The sequence below is a fragment of the Lissotriton helveticus genome, chromosome 5_1 (genome assembly GCF_964261635.1).
Source record: "Lissotriton helveticus chromosome 5_1, aLisHel1.1, whole genome shotgun sequence".
Lineage (NCBI taxonomy): Eukaryota > Metazoa > Chordata > Amphibia > Caudata > Salamandridae > Lissotriton > Lissotriton helveticus.
The window spans coordinates 1986686691-1986710670 of NC_136065.1; the positions used below are offsets into that span (position 1 = coordinate 1986686691).

At 46.1% G+C, this 23980-nt stretch overlaps 1 protein-coding gene across 4 annotated transcripts in view; it reads right to left on the bottom strand.

Annotated features, from left to right (window-relative positions):
* Positions 1–242: 242 nt before the first annotated feature.
* Positions 243–23980, bottom strand: part of RNF225 (ring finger protein 225) — a 147219-nt gene continuing 123481 nt past the window's right edge. For all 4 annotated transcript variants that reach the window (XM_078645694.1, XM_078645692.1, XM_078645695.1 and 1 more), the window contains exon 2: positions 243–6446. In XM_078645694.1, coding sequence (XP_078501820.1) covers positions 5441–6427 — 987 coding nt within the window. In that variant the 5' untranslated portion in view covers positions 6428–6446 and the 3' untranslated portion in view covers positions 243–5440. The remainder of the gene's footprint in view (positions 6447–23980) is intronic.

Genomic DNA, 23980 nt, shown 5'->3' on the forward strand with positions numbered 1-23980 from the left:
CCCCTGGACGACCATGAGACCTCCAAACTTGGCCCCTTAGGAGGATCCACACTGACTCGCCTTGGAAGTTTCTGACTAGTTCTCTTTGTATATTTACTAAGTCCCTTTCTAGGGTCTACACTGGATCACTCTGGAGGTAATGGACTGGAATCATCTTTGTCCACTGATGGTTCTGTAATGGACCCCCTTCCAACCACGGAGAGCGACCTTGAGCTTCCTGAGAGAAATAATCAAGCAGGATGGAATTTTAAAATAGACTTTATTCAGAAAAGGTATGTTTTTTCTTTATATCAAATAGCTTTGAACCATTAAACACTCTCTCCAGCCCCCTGAACCCCATCCATATCTGCTCTTATCCATCATTAGATGCACATGTGCAGTGTACCTGAAGAGGAGGGGGGTGCAGAACAAGGAGTAGTTAGAGGGCAACACTGTAGAGAAAGGACAAGTCTGTGCAACATATACTGATGGGCAAGAAATTAACATCTACACCTGAATTATTAATCACCATTCACAGAAGGTGAATCATTTAACCCTCGAAGCATCCCAAAGAGATAAATCTGTTTATCATAGATGATTAATCTTTTACCCCTGGCAACCCCAAGTACATGGGTCTGTTATTCATAGTACATGTATATTTCCTCCTGGAAATCCACCCCAAGGCGATGAGTCAGTTGCTTTTAGAATATTAATTATTTACTCTTGCAAATAAAACTGAAGAGGATGAGTTCTTCACTGCCATGAAGTTATCTTTACCTTTGTGCCTTATACCTTCAAAATGCAAAGTAAGATACTATGGAGCATATTTAAATGTTTTGGCTTAGGGTAGCACTGTAAGCCTTCTTTTGTGCTGCCCTACATTAAATGAAAAGAGCAGGAATGCACTGTAGCTACAAGATATGGCACATTCCTGTCCTTTCTGCCAGGGCGCAAACAGCAGCTGAGCGCCAACGCAGGCGCGTGTTGTTAGCATGATTGTTTTTGCACAGGAACGAAAACCTTCCTGCACAAAAACAATCAAAAGAGGCGCTTTCCTCGTTCTATGTGTACTGCAGAATGTAGCACACGTGGAAAGAGGAATAAACGAGAAGAAATGTAAACATTTCTCCTCGTTACACCTACTTTAGAACAGAGTTAGTTTTGGCCCTGCCCCAGATTTACGCTATGTTGTAAATCTGGAGCAGTGTCAAAAACCATGGGTGTTGTGTGGGAACACCCACAGCAGCAACCATGAAACGCCCCTTCCACACGGAGTAAGGCATTGCCTTCCTACATATTTACAAGGCCATTAAAAGCTGTGCAGGGTGGCTTTGCGTGGCCGTGTAAAAATGGGCAGCACACAGCGCCTCCAGAGCGACACAAAAGTGATGTGTTGCAGGGGCATTGTAAATATGCTCCTATGTTTGTTACTGGTCATGTCATATACCCTTGAAATATGCATTCGTTGATTGGTAGATATGTCTTCAGATGTAGCTGCTGGATACATTTTATTACCAGGAAATACATATACTTGGATATTATGCAGTTGCTAATGTTTTGCCACTGCCCAGGATGAAAGGGGACAAATGTCACATTTTACTATTTGTATAGTGCACATTGTGAACTGAAACCCATCTAAGGTGCTGTGAATTACTGTCTGTAAATTGCGAAATACTGAGTGTGCTGGATGCTGAGTCATCCCTGACAGAGCAAGGTCCTTAATTCTTCTTGTGCATCTTCAGTTCCTCTTTCAAGGAGGCATTTGATAGGAGGAGAATGTCCGTCCATTTTGATGAAAACCCAGATTTGATAAAGTCTCTAGCCCAGAGTTTGTACCAAAATGGTGCGCCTTCCAGAGGCTGGCAAAACTAGGAGAAATATCTTTATTTCTTCTTGTTACTTCCTTATTGCATGTGGCATGTATGGAGCATTCTGCAGCACACATGCAAAAAGGAATACACCTACAACAATAGAGTTTGTGCAGGGAGGTACCCCTACATGCACAAAAACTATCCTGACGACAGCACCGGTACCCTTGCGATATGACGCCAGGGTGCCTGTGTCGGTGCTAGACAGCCACAAGTGCACCAGTGGTAGGAGAGAGCAGAATTGTGCTATATCTTATTTAAAATGGCAAATTTCTGCCCTCTCCCTTTCACGCAGTGCAGTGCAGCAAGTTCCTTTATTGTGTTGTGTTACATTTGTAAATCCGGGCCTTTTTGCACTTGTGCTAAATCTCATCACACTGCCTGTCTGCTCCAAGTGCCTCACACTGTCGATCCATGCATCCCATGCTGCTCAGACTGTCTGTCCTTTATGCAATCTATCCCAAGTTCTCCACATTCCCACCTGCCTGTATTCCCAAGCTCCTTCAATTGCCTATTTTTGTTTTCCAATCAAGTTGCATGTTCCCTGAGTTCATCGCAAAGTCCTTGGCCGGATCCATGGCTAATTTCAGGATAACCAATAAATATATAAATGTGTGCCATTAGATTCTTGTACAAAAATATATCTCATCTAAATATCTTGAAAGCATGCCATGGATGTGACCCTCATGGGCTTTTGTTTGACATCCTGGGGTATTGATTAGTGCTAGAAACAAAACATGGATTGAGAAGATTAATCCATACAAGGCATCTTTCATTGCAAGGTCACTGAATCTTTCTTGTGCCCATGAAGATCTAGCCACTGTTTCCCAGTGATAATGGATAGAGGAGCACTGCCCACCCTGACCTACCATCCGCATCACTTGACGCTTCTCTTTCGGTACCTCTGGCGGTGTATTGGTACCAGAGGTCTCTGAGGTCATAAATGGGTGTGCAAGGAACAGAAAGTAAACAGGATTCTAAAAGGCAATATTATGACATTCAAGGCTGGTTTCACAAAGGACCTCAGACCTTGTGACAGAGGCCTCACAATTGTGGCAACGTGCCTTCGCTCGACACAGGACCTCCGAAATGCAATTTATTATTGCGACGGTCCTGCCACACGTGCAGAGGTCATTTGTGAATCGGGCACTCAGTATTTTCCACTCCATGCCCCAGGCTCTCAGCAGGCAATAGGAGCCTGCTGGGGAATGTAGACCATTGGTGGGGGTCAAAGGATACATGATGTCACTGGTGTTACGTCAGATATTTTGATGGATCAACATCCTGCAGCCTACATTCACCTCAAAAACCATAACTTCTCCATTGATAAACACCAGTCTTGAAGGGAGATTTAGAGTTTGGTGGACAGTGTACTCCATTGGCGGCCTACTCCACAGAGCTGTCTGTCAAACTTTTAACCTGGCATAAACTGCTGTGATGGTGGTTCCCGTCAATGACCAAAGTTGCCTCTGGACTGGGGCACAATTCCTAATTTGGAGGACGGATACTGCAAACAGGGCAACAATGTTTTTTAATTCATCACTCTGATGGAGGATTACCGTTCCCCTGAACTCTACATGAAGCCCATACTGTTTTATTTCCAGAGATGAAGTCTTTCTCCTCTGCCTAAGGACTCTTTGTTTCCAAAAGATGACAACGTGTTTACAGATTGAAATACAAGCCCTCTTCCCTGATCAATGTATAGTATTACCCAGAAAAGTAATCCTTCATGTCTTGTACAAAACCCTTCCTCACTCCAGGACAGGCCTTCTATCCTCCACAATCCCCAAGAAAATGAATACTAAGGGGCATATTACTAAGGAATAGCGATATTTATCGCAAAATGCGCTTAGCGCATTTTTTTTATCGCTGCCTATTGCTGGATATGTTAGCGGAGAAAACATGCTATTAGCAACGTTTTTCTCCATTGTGCTAAAATATCCAGCGATAGCGGCGAAATGTGTGAATATCGCTGAGAATACAGCGATATTCACGCATTAGCGACAAAATGCTCTTAGCCATGTTATCCACCTCCCATTGGATAACATGGCTAAGAACTCGTCTGGGCAGGTGTTAGTATTTGGAGATATTCGCGCTTAGTGCAAATATTTCCATCGCTACGCCTGCCTTGCTAATAGGCGATAGCGACGTTAGCGACTGCTTTCAGTTGCTAACTGGTTGGGTACGCCCACTTTGCATGTCATTAGCAATAAACATCGCTGACATGCAAAGCGGGCTCCAAACCGCTCGCTATCGCCTAAAAGCTGTCGCTAACATCAGTTAGCGACAGCTTGCTAATAGGGCGATAGAATTATCGCCGCTTAGCGGCCGAAAACGGCCACTAAAGCGGCGATAATTGCCTATCGCCCTGCTTGATAATATGCCCCTAAATCCTTTCTGAGATCAGTGAGTTGGAGATTTCTTCTCCCTGCCTGTACCTCATTCAGAAGATTCAATGATATAACACTTGTAGATATCAGAAGATGAGGCCTTTACACCAGGATATAAATCTTTACATTTCAGAAGATATGTCCTTGACACCAAGGTATACATTGTTAAATAATAGAACATGAGTCTTGGCACCTTCATGGAAGTCTTTACATCTTAAAAAATGAGTCCATTATACAAATATACAAACAGCCCTTTTTTAAATGAGTCATTGGCACATTTATAGGAATCTTTCACATTTCAGAAAATAATCCTTGTCTCCATATACAATTTATGCATATTAAAAGATATGTTTTTAGCACAGAACTGAAAAAGTGTTCACATATTCTAAAAGAAACCCCTGCGAATAAAAAACAAATATGTTTTGTCTTTGGATGAATATTATTAGGCAAAATACTAGTTGTAGCAAATCATTCATTTGTGTAGAGACAATCACTGTAAAGAACATTTACCAATGTGTCCCTTAGACCTGTTTATATATTAGCCCTCAGGATACGAGACCTTTCCCACAAGGATAAGAAAGCCTCACTACTGAGGAGTAATGCACAAAACCCTAGAAGACCTGTAATGCACTTTCAGGAAGATAAATAATTTTCAGGAAGATAAATAATTTACTCTGAGATATATCCTTCACAACACCTTAGAATAGCCTCCTTTCCCACCAAGTGAATGGTGCATATACCAGTCACCGAATCAGTTATACCAAATACACATCTTCCATCCTGAGGTGAATAACCATTTAAGTTTGAAGAATCCCATGACATTTGGAATGGTAATCTTGCTGGTTCTGATGGGAATGTGTTTTATCTTGAACGATGATTTGTTTACCCTTTTGATCCTTCTCTGACCTACTGGGAGAGGAATCCTTTGCCCTTGGCGACAAACCATTCCCCTCTTGGAAGACAAATCTGTATTATGCTGAGGTTAAACTTGTACCCCTGCACATGAGTCATTCACAACTTATAACGTCAGTAAGTTGTCTCTGGCCATTGATGCTATGGTCCTCGCTAGACACTCATCCAATGTGCCTCACTGAGTCCAAGCGATGGTGTGAGGTCACAAATGTTATACCTGAGCAATGTTCTGTATTCTCAGCAGTGTCCTTCCTTTCTTTCTGCTCTGGGATGCCCTATGCCTTTCCTTCATCAGCGTCTAGTAATGTTTACATCTGGTGTTTGTGAGACGGTGTTGTTGTTTGGGGGGGCTGACATGTGGTTGCTGTTTGTAAGCCAATTGCCAGGGATTGAGGAGTTGGAGGGGACACTGGAGCTGGTAGGGACGATGAAGAAGATGTAGACGCCCACCATCACCACAGCAATGGTTAGCAGTATGGCAATGGCTACAGTGGCATAGAAAAGCCAGCTTCCACGACCAAAGTTGCGTGGGATCCTAACTCTGGGTGGTGGACGGCCAACATCAAGGCTGAGGCTGACTGTGCTGAGCTGCAAGGACTTGGGCAGCGGGCTCTGTGGTGAGGGCGCATTCTTCACATAGAGTAGGCCCTTCTTGCGGCTGAAACGCACTGAACGGGTGGGCCGCAGCTCTTGAGGCAGCTGCTCCAGGATGTCCTGGTTGTTGTCTAGAGCAGGCAGGCCTCGTCGGGCTGGCAGTCGTGTGATATTGCGGCATATAGGGCAGTTAAGGGATGTGACAACTTCTGAAGAGACATTTATGCGAGCCAGGCACTCCAGGCAGAATGTGTGTCCACAACGCAGTAACTTAGGTAGCTTAAAGATGCCGTCATATCCAGTGAAGCAGATAATACATTCTGCGCTATCGCCGGTGCTATCAGTGTCGTCAGCGCGTTGCTGAGGCTGCTCTGCTGACTGTTCACCATTGGCCATTGGGTGGTTTTGTTGCCCTGCCTGTTGGTCATCTGTCTGCGGGTGAGGCCTTGCTCTTTGTTCATAGTCAGCCGGCTGTTGATGATGTTGTTCTGCTTGTTGATCATCGGCCTGATGATGTTGAAGTTGCTCTGCATGTTCGTCATCTGCCTGCTGATTAAGTTGCTGCCCTGCCTGCTGCTGATGTAGCTCCTCAGAATGCGATTGCTCCCCGTCCTCCGCCTGCTGGTGCTGCTCTTCGTCGGCTGTCATGCTGCCTGTTTCAGGACTGGGACATGGAGACATCATCACTTTTAATCTCCTATCACTGTGGAAGGAAAGAGAAAGACAATCAGAGAGGAATATGACGCCGACACACTTATTTTAACAGGGACAGCCATACGTTTTAGAAGCATGTAACTTGGGAACATGACAGAAGGGGCCAGATGTACAACCCTTTTTAGCATTTGCGAACGGGAAATTAGCCCGTTTGTGACCACTAATAAGGTCTGTGCCATGTACAAACCCTATTTTGCGAGTCTGTAACCTATTACCGACTCGCAAAATAGATTTGTACTTGCTATTAGGAAAGCGCGTGACAAGGGCGTCCCTTCCTAATAGTGACTCACAGTGCCATGTACAAATGTCTTGCGACCAAAATGCGGTCACAAAACATTCACATGTTAGCGCCAATGGAAAGTTGGTGGTAGACGAGTCGCAAATGGGAAGGGGTCTCCAAGGGACCCCTTCCCCTTTGCGATGTGGGCGTAAATATTTTTTAGGAGCAGGCAGTGGTCCTAGGGACCACCGCCAGCTCTTAAATAATGTAATTGAAACATTTAATTTTTCTTTTTGAAACACGTCCTGTTTTCCTTTAAGGGAAATGGGCTGCATTAAAAAAAACTGCTGTATTAAAAAACACTTACAGGCAAGGTGGTCTGCTGACCCCGCAGGCCACCATCCCTGTGAGTGCTAGCTATTTCCAATGGTTTGCAAATTGCGACCAGCCTCATGAATATTTATGAGGCAGGCCGCTTGCGACCCATTTGAGAATCGCAAACAGTTTCTCAGACACTGGTGTAGATTCCATTTTGAGAGTCGCAAAACATCACAGTTTGCAACTCGCAAAAATGGTCATACATCTGGCCCAAGGAGTGGTCTTCTCAGTCCTTGTAATAGGAGGACCCAGAATCTGGCAGCCCAGGTTTTTTAAAATGCTTCAGAATGATCAAGACAGACCTTCTCGATCTATTGTGCTTAATTAAGTGAACCCCAAATGTCTCCCTCCTCTTCCACCTTTTAATCTAGTTCAGAAACGTTTGAGAGAAACTTTGTGGAGATTGAAATTCTCCTAACATTGGTTTAAGGAGAATATAGATACATATTCATAATCCACATTAAAGAGATCTTAACAAAATCCAAATGTTTTCTTTAGATTCTGGGGCCTTCAATTTGCACTACAGAGTAGGTGTAGGGAATTAACCAATTCATTGCAGTTTTTATTTGTTTGCAAACATCCCAATTTTCAGAATCATCTCGTTTGCGAATGCAAAAATATTTTTTCCAATATATTAAACCCTTTTTTGTGCTTCGTAACCTGTTCCTGGATCGCAAAATGGGTTTGCGTTTTGGTATTTGGAAGGGGCGTATTTAGGGTGGCCCTTCCATGTAGCGAATTGTGACACAATGTATGAATGTTTTGTGACCGTGAATGCGGTTGCAAAACATTTGCATTTTATCACCAACTTCAAATTGGTGGTAACCCCTTCGCACATGGGAAGGAGTGCCCAAGGGGCCCCTTCCTCATTGGGAATGGTGAAGACATTTTTTTTACAGCAGGCAGTGATCCCACAGACCACTGCCTGCTGTTCAAAAATTTAAAGAAAACTTTTCATTTTTCTTTTTTAAACGCAACTCGTTTTCCTATAAAGAAAATGGGCTGCACTTAATCAAAAAAAAAGATTGCTTTATTGAAAAGCATCATGGAAATGGTGGCCTGCTGACCCCAGCAGGACACCATCCCCGTGATTCTAGCGATTCCTAGGAGTTCGCAAAGTGCAACCTACCTCATTAATATTAATGAGGAAGATCGATTTGCGACCCCCTAGGAATAGCTAAATGAAACTCCTGAAGTTAGGTAATTGCTATTCCTACTGTTGATACATGTGGCCCTAATTTTTATGGCAAAATATTTAACTACTTCATCTTGGATAACTTACGTTTGTATTTTGAAAACAGGAAAAAGGAATTATTATTGAATGCAGTCCCCAATATCGTTTCAAATCATGCTCCTTAACTTAAGTTTCGATTTTGGTTTACAGAATAGATGTTGAGTAAATGCTGAGAATCTATGTAACATTACATTTTTAGATTTAAGAAGAATGCATGCATTTGCAGCCGCGGCCGGTAGTGGGAGTACTTGCCGGGCGGTGACGTGGGGAGGGGGAGGGCCAGGGTGAGGGGTAGTAATGTATGGATTACGGAGTTTAACGGGTAAGTAAACATATAAATAAATAAAACGAATTTGGTTGCGTGCACTGCATCGCCAAAACCCTTTTAGTGGCCACTGGCTACCACGTGTATCTTATGTGATACTGAAAAAATGTACAAGAGTTCACTGGCTTCACGCTGTACTCATGATATTCTGTAGCCTGTCAAGGGACCCTGCATGTAGTTTCAACACATTGCACATGCATAATATGAATGTGTAACTGGGGCACTTCCCTCAGTACAAGTGTTGAGAGTCTGAGGCAGGTGAGGGTAGGGTCCAGCCACCAAATTCAGGGGTCGCCATATCTTGTGGTAGTTTGTTTTCTACCTCTGAATACTCTCAGAGTACTTATCATGGTGTCAGGTCCCAGCATCCTCAGTGCATGGCAGAGGTGGGGACATATAACTAACTGCCTACAGAGTGGGGTAGTATCAGTGGTCCTGGGGCTTTCGTCGGGAGGCAGCTTGCACCAGATCATTGCTCCTATTAGCGCCGCCTATAACAGAATTAACTACAAACCATAAAACCCTACAAGTGGGGAGGGGATGTGGCGCAATGGCCAGAGCTGCAGACTTTGGCGCTGGAATACCAGGTTCGAGTCTTGGCGTAGGCTCAACATCCTGTGATTCTGGGTAAATCACTTAATCTCCCCGTGCCTACAAAAAATGCATCACCCCATGTCACACTATTTGTATTTATTTGCTCAGGTAGGTGGTGCTTCTTAATACTGTATGAACATCATCCTGCAAATCGAAGGGGAGGAAATAACAGATAAAAAGAAAAATTGCATACTAAAAAAGCCAAGGGCGTATTTACTAGGGTTTTGCGTGCCGCTCATGTGCTGCACAGTGATGCAAAGCAATGCTTCAGTTTACTCACCGTGACAAAAACCTGCAAGCGCAGAGCAAAATTGTGGGGAGCTAAGCAAGTGGACGGGCAACCCTCCATTAATAACCTCCTAACATTTTAATTTGTTTCCTAAAAGGGACATGTTTTTCTCTGCATTAAGATAAGAGGGTAGGGAGTTCCACAGTCTAGCTGCTGCAATGCAGAATCATCTGATGCCATAAGTAACAGTTCTGGATCTAGCAATGGAAGGCAAGTTATGGGTGGTGGAACGAAGCAAGTGAGAAGGAAGTCAAAAATAAAATGTGTTAGTTCATGGGCTTGGGCAACTGCTGTTATTTGCCTTGTGCGTAATTGCTAGTACCTTTAACCTGATTATTGAATGAATGGGTAAACCAAATGAACTATCTGAGCTGCGGTGATCTGAATTAGTTGAAGGCAAGAAAAGATGTTTGTCAGCTGAGACCAAATAAATACAATTGGCGTAATCCAACTTAGATTGGATGAGGTTGGATGAGGTTGGATGAGGTTGTTGATTAGAGGATCCAAGTTCAACTTGCAGTCAATCAAGACATCAAGGCCTTGGACTGTCTTGACTGGAGATGGTGTAGGACCCATGGTACGTCCTCAGTCACCTGTCCGATGTGCTATGAAAGGAATCAATGCCTCTGATGGATTCTGTATGAGAAATTTGGAGGCAACCACCGGCGCACGATGGAAAGACACTTCAGCATCTCTTGCGAATGCTGGTAGATGGCATTACTCTGAAAATACTGGGTAAAGCCAAATGCCAGCTGAGTGTTATCAGCATACATGAAAATGAGGGCTCCAACCTGGTCGAGAAGCACTGCCATGCCTCATGTATTTGTATTTGTAAAACAAATAAAACCAAAAGGCATCAAAGCGTTATAGCTGGCAGGAGTACTAAGGGGGAAAAGATGAAGCAGTTAAGGTTGCGAAAAAGACCAAGTGGTGCAGCGCTGCACTGCAAGCCCTTTTGGCTGTGCCATGCTGCAGCACTTTCAGAGCACAGGAATGCAAAATATTTACAATGATCTGTCGAATCCCTGTGCTCTCCCCTGTGCGGGTGCACAAACAGCTGCCATGCGCCAGCGCAAGCACCCTTGCACCATGGTGCAAGGATGCCTGCGTCATGGGGAGATTGTTTTTGTGCAGGAAGGGGCACCTTCCTGCACAAAAACAATCACTACATGCATTTTTCTCTTTCAGTGGGTCTTGTAGAATGCAGAACACATTGGAAGAGGAAAAAACCGAGGAGAAATGAACATTTCTCCTCGTTGCGCCTCGCTACGCCACCCTAAGGGTGGCGTAGTATACTGATGCATTTCCAGGTTTATGATTCCCCGTAAATCTGGAAATGTGTCTGGTTCCATTAGTGTTGCGTGGGAACACCCACAGCAACACCTATGGAATGCCCCTTTCACGTTAAGTGCTACGAGTAAAGGGGCCATATTTACAAGGGCAGGAAAAGCCACGCAGGGTGGCTTTTCCTGTCCTTTAATTATGGAGCAGGGAAATGCACTGCCACTGCGTCACAAAAAGTGACATACTGGCAGCGCAAGGGGCTTGTAAATCTGCCCCCAAGTTTTCATATGCCTGCGAAAGACGGAATAAGAATTTAGGCTCAAAATATGTGCAAGGAGAGTGTTCAATACCCTGCCCACTGCCACAGAAAAGGCAGGATCATCCCATCTCGCCTTCTTCAACCTGGGAACAATCGCTTTCCCCTAAACTGCCAATCACAACTGTCTATTCGGAAGATACCATTTTAAGGCTGTTCTCAGATAGCAGGTTGTAAAGGTTGAATAAGGGAGATGAAAAAACAGAGCCTGGTAGGAAGTCACAACTCAATTTCGGATCCTCAAAGAGGACAGATGGAATGGTCTCAGCTTGATTCCTGTCATATAGGAAAGCAGAGATCAATTTAAGGCCAGTTCTCGAGAAGCCAAGACTGGTAAGAGTTCGATAGAATCAATAGTATTGAAGGCTGCCAATAGTTCTAATAAAATCAGAGTATGAAAGCTGCCACCATTGACAAGTCTTCTTGGGTCATGAAGGGCAGAAAGTACAACAACTTTTTTACTGAAGCCTACATGAAAACCAGCCTTGTACATGTCCAAGAGAGTATTTGCTCATTCATGTTGTTGGCAAATTTTGATAATATTGATAGCAATAATGCATTGTGTTTCATGTTCCCCTATATAGTACAGGTCCTTTGCTCTATCAGTGATGTTAATTTCAGGTGTCAATATTGCCTAATTTATTGGTACTCAATGCATTACCTAATTTAACGGTATTCAATTTACCAATCCTAGAAGGATGGAAGTTTGAGTTGGCCGTGCCAGGATTTGAACTAATGACCTGCAAGTCACAGATGGTGTCAACAGTGAGAATTAACTTCGTGGAGCAATATTGCCAGCTCAACACATAAATGCAAATAACTCTATGATTGTATAGAGCTTAATGTGATTTACTGCTACACCATTGTGCCAACAAAATTAATAGGTATCTTGTGTAACTTTTTGTACTTGAGGCATACCCTTGAGAACAATTGCCTTCACACACCTACCCTGGTAAATGTGCACTATATGTACTTTTTAGGCTATTACATGTTTTCCTTGTTGAAAAGCTTGGAGTGTCGCCTACCTCCACTTCTGCTTCTTGTTTGTGCCTGGTTTCATTTTCCCTTAGTATTCCACTCAATGCTATGCTTCACTACTTGTGTGACATTAGTAGTTATGACTGTCAAATGAATTAAACAAATACAAAGCACTGTTTTACAATGGATTCCACACAAGCAAATGGAAAGAGAATAAAGCATGCCACGCCTACCACTCCCCCTTCCTGAAAAAGCACAAGCAACTGTTTTGAAGAAATGTGCACCTGCAAAAGATTGTGAGCTGTAGCAGAGGCGACATACTCGGATTGGATAACACAGTCGCACACTCACACATTCAACCATCCCACCCTTATACGCACTCTGGGGTAGTGAATGGGATTCAACTGCAATGACCTTCACTGGTTTTCCTCCCACCTTTCCAATGAAAAGCGGTTTGGTCACATGGGCACCTCCAGGTCAGAAAAGATCCCTATTACCTAGTACGGTTGCAGACAACGGCGGACACAGTGACCGCACTCCCCTGCTGTGTTCCCTTTGTGTTTGTTTCAACAGTCGATCCGGTTGAGTGTGCACAAGCTACTCCTTGTAGTAAAGAACAACAGGAGTATAACCCATATACCGGATTGAGATCTGGGTAAGTATACATTTTTAAACAACAATGTCTCAACCGGATTCAATAAAAAAGGCAGATACACAGGTATGTACACGACATTACAAGGTCGCAAAGAAAGGAGAGACTCCCTGCATTTTTCCAAAAGTACTCATGGCATCATTTATTAAAAAATCCACAGTTCATACAGGACAGTTATAACAGCACTGTGGGCATTAAATGCGAAGGCAACCCAAGGGGACTTTGTGCACGTAGTGCTCGTGAAACAAAGAGTGACGGCGCGAGTGACAAGTGGAAACACAGTGAGGGACGCAAGGTGACAAGGTGAAGAAAAATATTATATACAAAAACAATGGTTCCTCTTCAATGATTGGAAGACATATAACTGTTTGTGAACCACAGTTGAGGGTGCGCCGTGAGTAACGCTGTATGATCGGTCGACGGCGTTTGGATCCTCTCAAGTTAGGATCATCATCAGGACCGGGCTGCCATTTTTAAAGGTGATGATAGGGAAGGAGGAAGGAAGACAGAGTAATGCGGATAAGGAGGTCGGGTGCTCTACAAGGAAGCGGCTGTAGACGGGGTTCGGCAGCCGTTGTGGAATACGTGGTGAGCGGAGGTGGAGACCAGGCGCAGGGTCGGACATCCGATCCACTGTGTGGCTCCCGGAAGGATGACCTGGGAGGCCACGGGGAATGGAGGCAGGATCAGAGCCCCGATCCTCTGTCAGGGTCCCGGAATGGGTACCTTGAAGAGTGAGTTACGGGCCTCGGAACGAATCCAGAAGCCCTTGGGTCGCTGCCGCGAAGTCCTAGCCGCCACAGTCCTGTGCGGTCTGGCCCAGGAAGTCAGTAATACGAAGCGGACGGGTTATCACTTTCTTTGCTTTCAGACCCAGCACATACCGGCCCTTATCAAGGTGGCCCACACAGCACGCACTGCACACTTCCACTTCCATTTTCTCACCCAGGATCGTGATTTTATGCCCTGAAGAATTCATTCTCATGAACGAAACGCGTTGGCTGGTATTTTGTTTATGGACACTTATGAAAATAAAGGATTGTTTAAGACAACTTTAACAAAAACCATATGGCTTATTAACTCATTTGACCAACAATCTTTTCAATATCGAGTGGTGCACCACTCCAAATGTTTGAGATCCCTATTACCTCCAGGGTACCCAAGTGTTCTATGCCGTCCCCTGTCATCTTCAACCTCTACATAAAGCCACCTGGTGCTCTACTCACAGATAACAACATTAAGATTCAACTATGTGCTGATGATACACAATTGTACCTGAAAGCCTCCACGGCTCAATTACTGCCTGCACATCGACCAGACAGTCATATGCTCCTACCTGAAACCCAACCCAACCAAGACAGAGTGTTTCCTGTTATTTGCCAAAAACACCAAAAAGTACAAACCTGGATCAATGACATTAACCTTGATGGTTTTCAAACCCCAATGTTTACTAAATGCCATCTCACATATATTCACTTTAGATGCCAAGCTCATATATCACCAAAACAGCAAATACACCCAGCTCTCTCTTTTAAAGGAAGTGAAACAGGCTCTTCCAGAAAGTGACTTCAGAACTGCTTTTCAAGCCCTTGTGCTCTCACATCTGGATGGTGGTAACTTTCTACTCCATGGCCTCCCAGATGCCACACTGGCATCCCAACTGGGCATCCTACATACCGCAGCACATCTTATCCAGGGCATGAAGGTCACAAAAGACAGCATATCTATTCCACATGGAACACCATTGGCTCCCCTTGCCAGCCAGCACCATCTTCAAAATCAGCTGCATCTTCTACAAAGCCATCACGACCAGCACCCCGCTTATCTTGCAGACAAGCTCACCATCTCTGGTGGTTCCCGCCACACCCGCAAACAGAACACCATCAGACTGGAGACTAAGAAGAGTAAACAGAAAGCACAAGGCAGCAGGACTTTTACATCTATGCTCCCAGAATTTGGAACACTGTCCCTCTATCCATAGGTCTGGTACAACGCTGCAGGAAAGAATTAAAGACTTGCCTCTTTAACCCCTTGGCCGTGGCGGTAATTACGCCGCGGCGCTAGGTGGCAGGGGGGGGCCGCGCGGCGTCACCATGCTCGTGACGGAACCACTCCGTCACGAGCCGCGGTGGCGCTGTGCTTGTGACGGAATGGTTCCGTCACGGCCCCGCCCGCTCAATAGAACGCGCCGGTGCAAAATCAGCGCCGCACAGGCGCGGTGGCCGGGCCGTGACGGAACCATTCCATCACCAGCACAGCCCCACCGTGGCTTGTGACGGAATGGTTCCGTCACGAGCGCGCAAGGGGTTAAAGAAAACTTCGGCACCGTGCATTAACAGACCACATTCCAGTATCCACAAGCGTAACAAAACTTGAGGAGACCCCCTGCAAACTACATGGAGAGGCGCATTTCCGGACTCAGTCAGGAGGTCTCTGGCCAAGGTACTGTGCTGAGGGGGCCCTGAAGCTTGGGTCCCCGCCACACCTCGGGGGCTGTGGGCTTATGTTGCGCTAGTACCAGTATCCTCTCTCACCGCTCATTGACTTTATGCTTGTGTTTGACCCTGCTCAGTGCTTTACTGACTTCTGCATATGTCTGAGCTTTAGAAATACCACATAGATGCATACATACATACACACACACATAGAAACATACATACACACATACAAACATACATACATAAATACATACATACATACACACATACATACACACATAGACACATACAGAGGAAATCTTCAATCAGATAACCTAGAGGTAACAGAATTCTAAATTGAAGGAAGTTTGAGTATTGAACCAAAAGCGAATGTCTTAAGAACCACCAGCAAGAGGCATGCGTCCCAGCGCAGGGGGGAGTGCTGGAGAATACATTACGCCATATCATCTTATTTTAAACCCTCTTCTTGCCCAACAACGGGTGCTCAACAAAAAAGATTGAATGTTTGAATAAATGTCAACGTAACTAGAGAGTGAATGGATGTTTAAGGAGGATATTATTTTAATGCATAAACATGAAGTCCTTTGTAATAGTTACTGAAGCAGGCCAGTTGTGCGGCAAAGATTCCATTAGCTTTAATGTAAGCAGTAAAAATGTGTTTAAAACAAAATAATCTGTACCAGCAGTGCAATGGCCCATAAACCCCTGGGCTCCGATGCCACTGCCCCAGCTGCACTAGTGATGGCTACTTCTCTGAACTAGCTGTGTGACTGGGTTGCTATCTGTTTAGCTAAGGAGTGCCTTCTATTCCCTGCGTCGTCTTAAGGGGTCAGCAAAGGGCTATGTTTACATTTCCACAATCCATGCAAACTGCTGTTCGAAGTTGAGAAACTGTCAAAAAAATAATCAAAGGAAGAGGTAAAAGAAAGATACACAGGGCCTTATTTATGAGGCCTTGCGACAGTTTTGCGCTGCAGACAGTTTTGCGCTGTCGTTGCGTCACTTTTTGTGATGCATCGGTGGCATAAAACATGCCCCCTGTTGCACCCTATTCACAAAGTGACGCATCTAAGCAGATACGCCACTTTGTAAACCCCTGCGCTACATTATACCTGCATCAGGTATAATGTATCCAGAGGAGGGGGCGTTCCCATGCAAATAAGTCTCGTAGAAGTGACGCACTGAAGTCCGTGAGATTTCATTGTGCTACTTCTAGGACTCAAATGAGCCAAAACCTTACACCTGCCTCATGGCAGGCATAAGGGTGACGCAGTGCTATATCCATAGCCCTCCCCCTGCATTGCTGGAGTTGCGTCACGCTTCCAACACCACTCCAGTAATGCCTAATTTTTGCGCCGACAGATACGTCAGTAAAACTGAAGTATCTGTCATTTCTTGCGACATGATGCGCCATACAGAAAATATGACGCATCCATTATGTCACAAGGAGGGTGCACTGAAAAGTGACGCATCGCTATTTTCATGCAGCGATGCGTCTCTTTTCATAAATGAGGCACACAGTCTCAACAAACTAGGGCTGGGACAAGAAAGACCCCTACTTATAGAGACCAACTGAGAAACAGGAACCGCTGAGGCACAAGAGACGAACTTAGTGGCGGGGTATCTACAGGCCAGGAGTTCCACTACCCCCAAAACACTAGGAATGCTATGGAAAGGACAGCGTGTACAGAAAGAAGCTTAAACCTGAAACACTTCATGCTGACTACACCCAGCAATGGGCCCAAGAAGAAAAACAGCCCCTGGTGTTCTACACCCAGAGCAGCGATACCTGGCGCCAGGCCACCTGTGCAACGACATGCAGTTCAATACGAGAGGGATTCATGCAGCCAGACAAAGAAATACTAGAGGTGGAAGACAAAGCACAGCAAGGGTTTACAGCAATCATCTACCTGACAGGAGCAACTCTAAGCCAGAGAAGCAATACAGCCTTGGTAGGGTGTAACAAAAGGTCACACAGAAAATGGGAAAGCTTAGAGTTTATAAGGAAGTGTAAGGTGATGATATAAATTAATAACATAATTTCAGAGAGAACAGAAGAGGAGGAGAGAGTACAAAAGAGAATAAACCACACCTTTACCACAGCTCCCTTCGAGGCACAACCGGATCTAGGCAACTGCCGCAAGAGTCCATGGAAGCCACAACAAACGCTGTAAAAGCATCATTGGGATTATGTTTAACCACAAAGCAAAAAACAAGAATTTAAAAACACGGACCGAACGCCTGAACCTAGAGATTACAACACAACTAGCAGAACTAAGGCGAGTAAAAGAAGCACCGTCAAGGAAGGTGCAACTAAACTAAGCATAAACATTAAGTACTCAAATGATTAAGATAAATCAGAGGTTAGAAAAGATGGGGAAGAACTTTCAAAGTATTCAGAGGTACACAAAAAAAAGCAACGGGTGTACCCAAAAATACCACTGACACAAAACCCCACAAAACACAAAGAAGTCACTCAATACTGAAAGTATTGAACTGAAGAAAACGAACACCGATGTCACAGAAACAGACAAGAACCTGAGACCTCTTCATTACAGAAAGCAGGTAACATGGGACTTTGGATTGAACAAGTAAAACCCACCTCAGAACAACGATCAGCTAATAACAGCAGAAAAAGGAAAAAACTGCAAACTTACTGAGTATAAACCTTAAGTGCAGCAAAGCACCCCATCAAAGAGATGGAAACCTACCACTGAAACTTAGTGGCACATAACATTGTTAATAGACGTCAACAGGAAATACCTTGATGAAGAAAATATACCCATAGGAAAACGGCATTGGTAATAATGTACCACAAAATTAAAAATGCAAGATTCAGAAACCTAAGCAAGAGACCTATCGAGGAACAAATACCTTAGACAGATAATGAAGCAACATAGAAGAAAACGATAATAAACATTGTATATGGTTTGAAGGAAATATACAGTCGATCTCGACCCACACTATTAATCCTCTCCACTTCCCCGTCGCCAAGCTATAAAACAAGAAGTAATTGATAATATCAACAGCAGCACCCAGTTCACCTCAACAACGCAGGCTGAGAATGTTTGCTGAACAGATAAAAGAAAGGTCACTAAACATGGACTCAAACAGACACGAGAGAACAGAAGATGATAGAAAGCACGGAAAAACATGGACCCACAACAAGTCATCAACTAGAAAATATACATAAAACATGACCCACCACCGTACCCTTCTACAAACCCGTCTGTTCTGCAAAAAGAATGACCTGGTGTATCCTTACATAGAACACCATTAACCTGAAATAATTGTGACCAACACAGACAAACAATCGGCCACAAACAGAGACAGCCAGACCAGAGCCTCCATCAAATTGTGCATACTAGTGAAATACCATTTAAGTTAAACTCTTGATGCCCACAAATACGTAGAACGTCAGCAAGAGGTGGGTGATAGAAACAGTCTTACAAATATAATCTTAAAAACAACAGAAACATAAAGAAATTAAGGAACCAAGCAAGATGACAAAAACAACATTCAAGACAATACAGAGGACCAAGCACTAAGGCAGCAAGAACATACAATGAGAGCTGGTAGGGAATTCACAATTACAGCAGGCACCACTAATAGATTGCCAGAGCAGCACAGACAAGAAAAGTAACAGAGAGGAAATACAAAATACGCAAAAGAACCAACAAATACAGAATATGAATGCTCTACTCCTGGAGCAACAAAGTCATGACACTACTGCAATCTACAGCTAAAGGGGTTGCTCTAATGTTCTAACTCAAAGCCAACGATTCCAGAACCAAAGAATCGATGTGTCATAGCAGCTACTGATCTGGAGAAATATAGTTGAACAACATTGTTTACTGTTAACAACAAGAGCATATAAAAGCTGGGGTCATTACAGTGCTTAATTTGTAAAATAATTAGTGCCAGGTTCTCGTCAGGAGGACACTACAGCTTGTACCATCCGTTGCCACTGCTAGCGCTGCCAATGACAGTGCCAACACAACAAATAGCCATCACACTTTTACAAGTGTCATAATTCATACTATTCCAGGCCCCCAACACCATAAGAATAGCTTGGGATGCATATATAAGTCATTGTAAATGTAAATTGAATGAAGAAACAGCTGTTGTTGTGCTCATACCTAAATTAGGCAGACAGGGCAACACGTGGCAGACTGTCATAAGTGCCGGTGCTGACAATTAAGTGTAGGTGCCGAGCACCGGAAACCACAGCCTCAAATTACTATCACAAAATGTGTTATTCTCCTTGAAACACAGCATAAGGTTAAGGCTTGTAGAACCAGATAAAAAGAATTTGGAGATCTCTGCATGGAAAATCCAGAAGTAGAAATGAGGAAGACAATCTGTGGGCATAAAATTCTGCAACCCATAGAACTAGTCAATCTGTTAAAACCAATAAGAAAGAGCCCAAGCCATCAATCAATCAATCAGAGTACTTGTAGAGCACGCTACTTACCCGTGAGGGTCTCAAGACGCTGAGGGGAGGGGGTGCTGCTACTGCTCGAAAAGCCAGGTCTTGAGGAGTCTTCTGGAGGCGAGTAGGTCTTGGGTCTGCCGTATGTGGGTAGGGAGGGTGTTCCAGGTCTTGGCGGCGAGGTAGGAGAAGGATCTGCCACCAGAGATCGTTCGTTGGATGCGGGGGACAGCGGCGAGGGCGAGGCTGGCCAAGTTGAGCTGACGCGTGGGGGTGTAGAAGCTGAGTCTGCTGTTAAGGTAGGCTGGTCCAGCATTGTGGAGTGCTTTGTGTGCGTGGGTGAGGAGCTTGAAGGTGATCCTCTTGTCGACGGGGAGCCAGTGTAGGTCTCTCAGGTGGGGGGTGAAGTGGCTGCGGCGGGGGACGTTGACGATTAGTCGGGCGGAGGCGTTTTGGATGCGTTGTAGTCGTTGTAGGTGTTTGGCTGGGATTCCTGCGTAGAGTGCATTGCCGTAGTCCAGTCTGCTGCGAGGGCCTGTGTCACCGTTCTTCTTGTTTCGGTCGGGATCCACTTGTAGATCCTGCAGAGCATGAAGAGGGTGTTGTAGCAGGAGGAGGAGACGGCGTTGACCTGTGTAGCCATGGAGAGGGAGGAGTCGAGGATGAATCCTAGGTTGCGTGCATGGTTGTTGGGTGTTGGTGCTGTTCCCAGTGTGGTTGGCCACCAGGAGTCGTCCCAGGCTGAGGGGGTGGGTCCGAGGATGAGTACCTTCCTCTTGTCCGAGTTCAGCTTCAGACGGTTGCTCCTCATCCAGTCGGCGACGGCCTTCATTCCCTCGTGGAGGTTGGTTTTGGCAGTGTGTGGGTGCTTGGTGAGGGAGAAGATGAGCTGGGTGTCGTCGGCGTACGAGATGATGTTGAGGTCGTGCTGGTGGGCCACTTGTGTGAGGGGGGCCATGTAGATGTTGAACAGCATCGGGCTGAGGGATGAGCCCTGGGGGACGCCGCAGATGATGTCGGTGGCTTTGGATCGGAAAGGAGGGAGGCGGACGCTCTGGGTTCTGCCGGAGAGGAAGGACGTGGTCCAGTCAAGAGCCTTCTCTTGGATTCCGGCTTCTAGTAGGCGTGTCTTTAGAGTGCGGTGGCAGACCGTGTCGCAGGCGGCCGACAGGTCCAAGAGGATGAGGGCTGATGTTTTGCCGTTGTCTAGTTGGCGCCTGATGTCGTCTGTGGCGGCGATGAGGGCTGTCTCGGTGCTGTGGTTTCGTCTGAATCCGGACTGGGACGGGTCCAAGATGTTGTTGTCTTCCAGGTGGCGGGCCAATTGCCTGTTGACGATTTTCTCAATGACCTTTGTCGGGAACGGGAGCAGGGAGATGGGCCGGAAGTTCTTGAGGTCCTTGGGGTCCGCCTTGGGCTTCTTGAGGAGGGCGTTGATTTTGGCGTGCTTCCAGCTTTCCGGTAATGTCGCTGTTTCGAAGGAGATGTTGATGACCTTCCGTAGTTGGGGTGCGATGGCTGGGTCTGCTTTGTTGAATACGTGTTGTGGGCACGGGTCTGACGGAGATCCTCAGTGGATGGAGTTCATGATCTTGCGTGTCTCGTCGTCGTTGACGTTGGACCAGGAGGTCAGATGGATGGCGCTGGTGGTGTTCGCAGGGGAGGTGGAGTCTGGCGTAGTCGGGGCGGTTGTAGTGTTGAAGCTGTCGTGGATGTCAGCGATCTTACGGTGGAAGAAGATGGCTAGAGAGTCGCACAGTTCTTGTGAGGGCGGGATGTTGTTGGCGTTGGCGCTGGGGTTGTAGAGTTCCTTTACGATGCTGAATAGCTCTTTGCTGTCGTGTGCGTTGTTATCCAAGTGGTCTTTGAAGGAGGATCTCTTGGCTAATCTGATGAGGTGGTGAAGTCTGCAGGTGGCGTCCTTGTGGGCTGCATGGTTGTCCGGTGTGCGTTCGTGGAGCCACATTTTCTCCAGTTTCCGAAATGGGAGTTTGGAGGTCTGGAGCTCGTTGGTGAACCAGGTGGCTCTCTTGCTGGCGTGGCTGTTGGAGGGTTTCTTGAGCGGGACAAGGGTGTTGGCGCAGTCGTCGATCCACTGTCTGTGGTTTCGGGATGCGGCGTCTGGGTTGGTGGGTTCGGTGGGTGGGTTCTGGTACAGGGTGGTGATCAGCCGGTCTTCGGTGACTTTGCTCCAGCAGGGGCATGGCAGCTGTTGGGTTCGGTGGTGCGTGGTTGGTTTCTTGAAGGTGAAATTAATGCAGCGGTGGTCGGTCCAGTGGAGTTCGGTGGTGTGGTCGAAGGCGACGTGGGTGCCTGTGAAGAAGACGGGGTCCAGCGTGTGGCCAGCGGTGTGGGTGGGTGCGTTGACAAGTTGTTTGAGACCGAGGTTGGAGAGGTTGTCGATCAGGGTGGTGGAGTTGGCGTTGTTGTTGTTCTCGAGGTGGAAGTTCAGGTCCACGAGGAGGATGTAGTCCGTGGAGGCGAGTGCGTGGGTGCTGGCGAGGTCGGCGATGGAGCCGCTAAACTGAGCCCGTGGTCCGGGGGGTCTGTAGATGAGTTTTCCTCTGAGGGTGGTGTTGGGGTCGGTGTGGATCCGGAAGTGCAGGTGTTCGGCGGTGTGGAGGGTGTCATCTGCGTGGGTGGCGACCTTGAGGGTGGACTTGTGGACGATGGCTATTCCTCCTCCGGTTCAGTTGGCCGATCCCTCCGGGTAATCTTGTAGCCGTCCAGGATGGCTATGGCGACGTCAGGTGCCGAGGAGTCGTTCCACCTGGTCTTGGTCAGGAAGGCCACGTCTCGGGTGGAGGTGTCGAGCAGATCCCAGAGCTCGACGGCGTGTTTGCATGCGGAGCAGATGTTGAGGAGTATGCAGTGGAGGTGGTTGGGTCCAGTCCTTGGAGGTTTGGTGGTTTTGTCGCAGGTGAAGCTGCAGGTGCGGCAGGAGAAAGGTCCGTGGGTCCGTTTTGGGGTGGCCTGGAAGCAGGTGTGGTTTCGGCCGGCGTTGAGTGCGTGGAGGCTGCTGACGTCGTAGTGGAGTCTGGTGTCGTGGCGTTTGCGGGGTCCAGGCGGGCTTGCCTTGCGCGCCAGTAACGCAGCCGCGCAGCTGCAGCCATTTGAAGGGGAGCTGGAAGGAAGGAGCAGCTGGAGGCAGGGGATGGCGAATGGGCGCGGGGCGGGGCCACAGGGGCAGCAGCGGTGGGAGGTGAGCAGTGGGCGGGGGGCGAGGGGAAAATCAGGCGCAGCGAAGGGGACAGAAGGCTAGAAAACAATCACAATTAGAGGAGCAGAGGCAGGAAAAACGATCACAATCAGGGAGCAGAGGCAAGAAAAACTAGCACAATCAGGGAACAGAGGCAAGAAAAATGAGCACAATCAGGGAACAGAGCAAGAAAAACGAGCACAATCAGGGGACAGAAGCCAAGAAAAATGAGCACAATCAGGGAACAGAGGCAAGAAAAATTAGCACAATCAGGCAACAGAGCAAGAAAAACAAGTACAATCAGGGAACAGAGCAAGGAAAACGAGCACAATCACGGAACAGAGGCAAGAAAAACAGGCACAATCAGGGAGCAGAGGCAAGAAAAACGAGCACAATCAGGGAACAGAGCAAGAAAAACTAGCACAATCAGGGGAGCAGAAGGCAAGAAAATGGGTACAAATCAGGGGCAGTGATGGGGGGCAGAAGGCAAGAAACAAGCACAATCAGGGAACAGGAGGCAAGAAAATGGGCACAGATAAGAATGCAGGCACAGGGGGTAGACAGGCAACAGCGGTCACAGACACCAGAAGACAGTATGGATTCAAATTTTCAAAACATTATCCCAACAGGCTGATATGTACTTTTGGTGCAATATCCATATCACCCGCCAAGTCTGCCTGCTGCAGACCTTCCGCACCATAAAGTTAAACCGCTACCTCTTCTAAACAAGGAATATTAATATGATATACAAAGAGCGAAACGTGAGACCAGTGGTAGAAACAAACTGCATACAAATAGAGGGACCCAACCCTTACAGATGATCCAGCTTCGTTTTTGGAAAACAAGCCAAGAACTACAAGAGATTCTTGATACACCACAAAATCACTGTTACCAGGATCCTAAGGCCCTCAGATTTACTGTGTGGTAAAATGGCCTGTGATAGATGATTTTCTTCACTTTGCGCTTTTCCCCTGGGGAGATTTTACCACCTGAGTATATGAGGTCAGAATGAGGAATAATATGTGGATGTGATTTTACCACACATGAAACCACACATATATGTGTTGTGAAACACAGTGGAGTGCGGTAATTTCACATTTTTCATAATCTGGATTTTGAGTGAGAGTCCTGGTTGGCTGACCATTTAGGATGAGATTATAAAAACAAGATAAAGGAAAAACCAA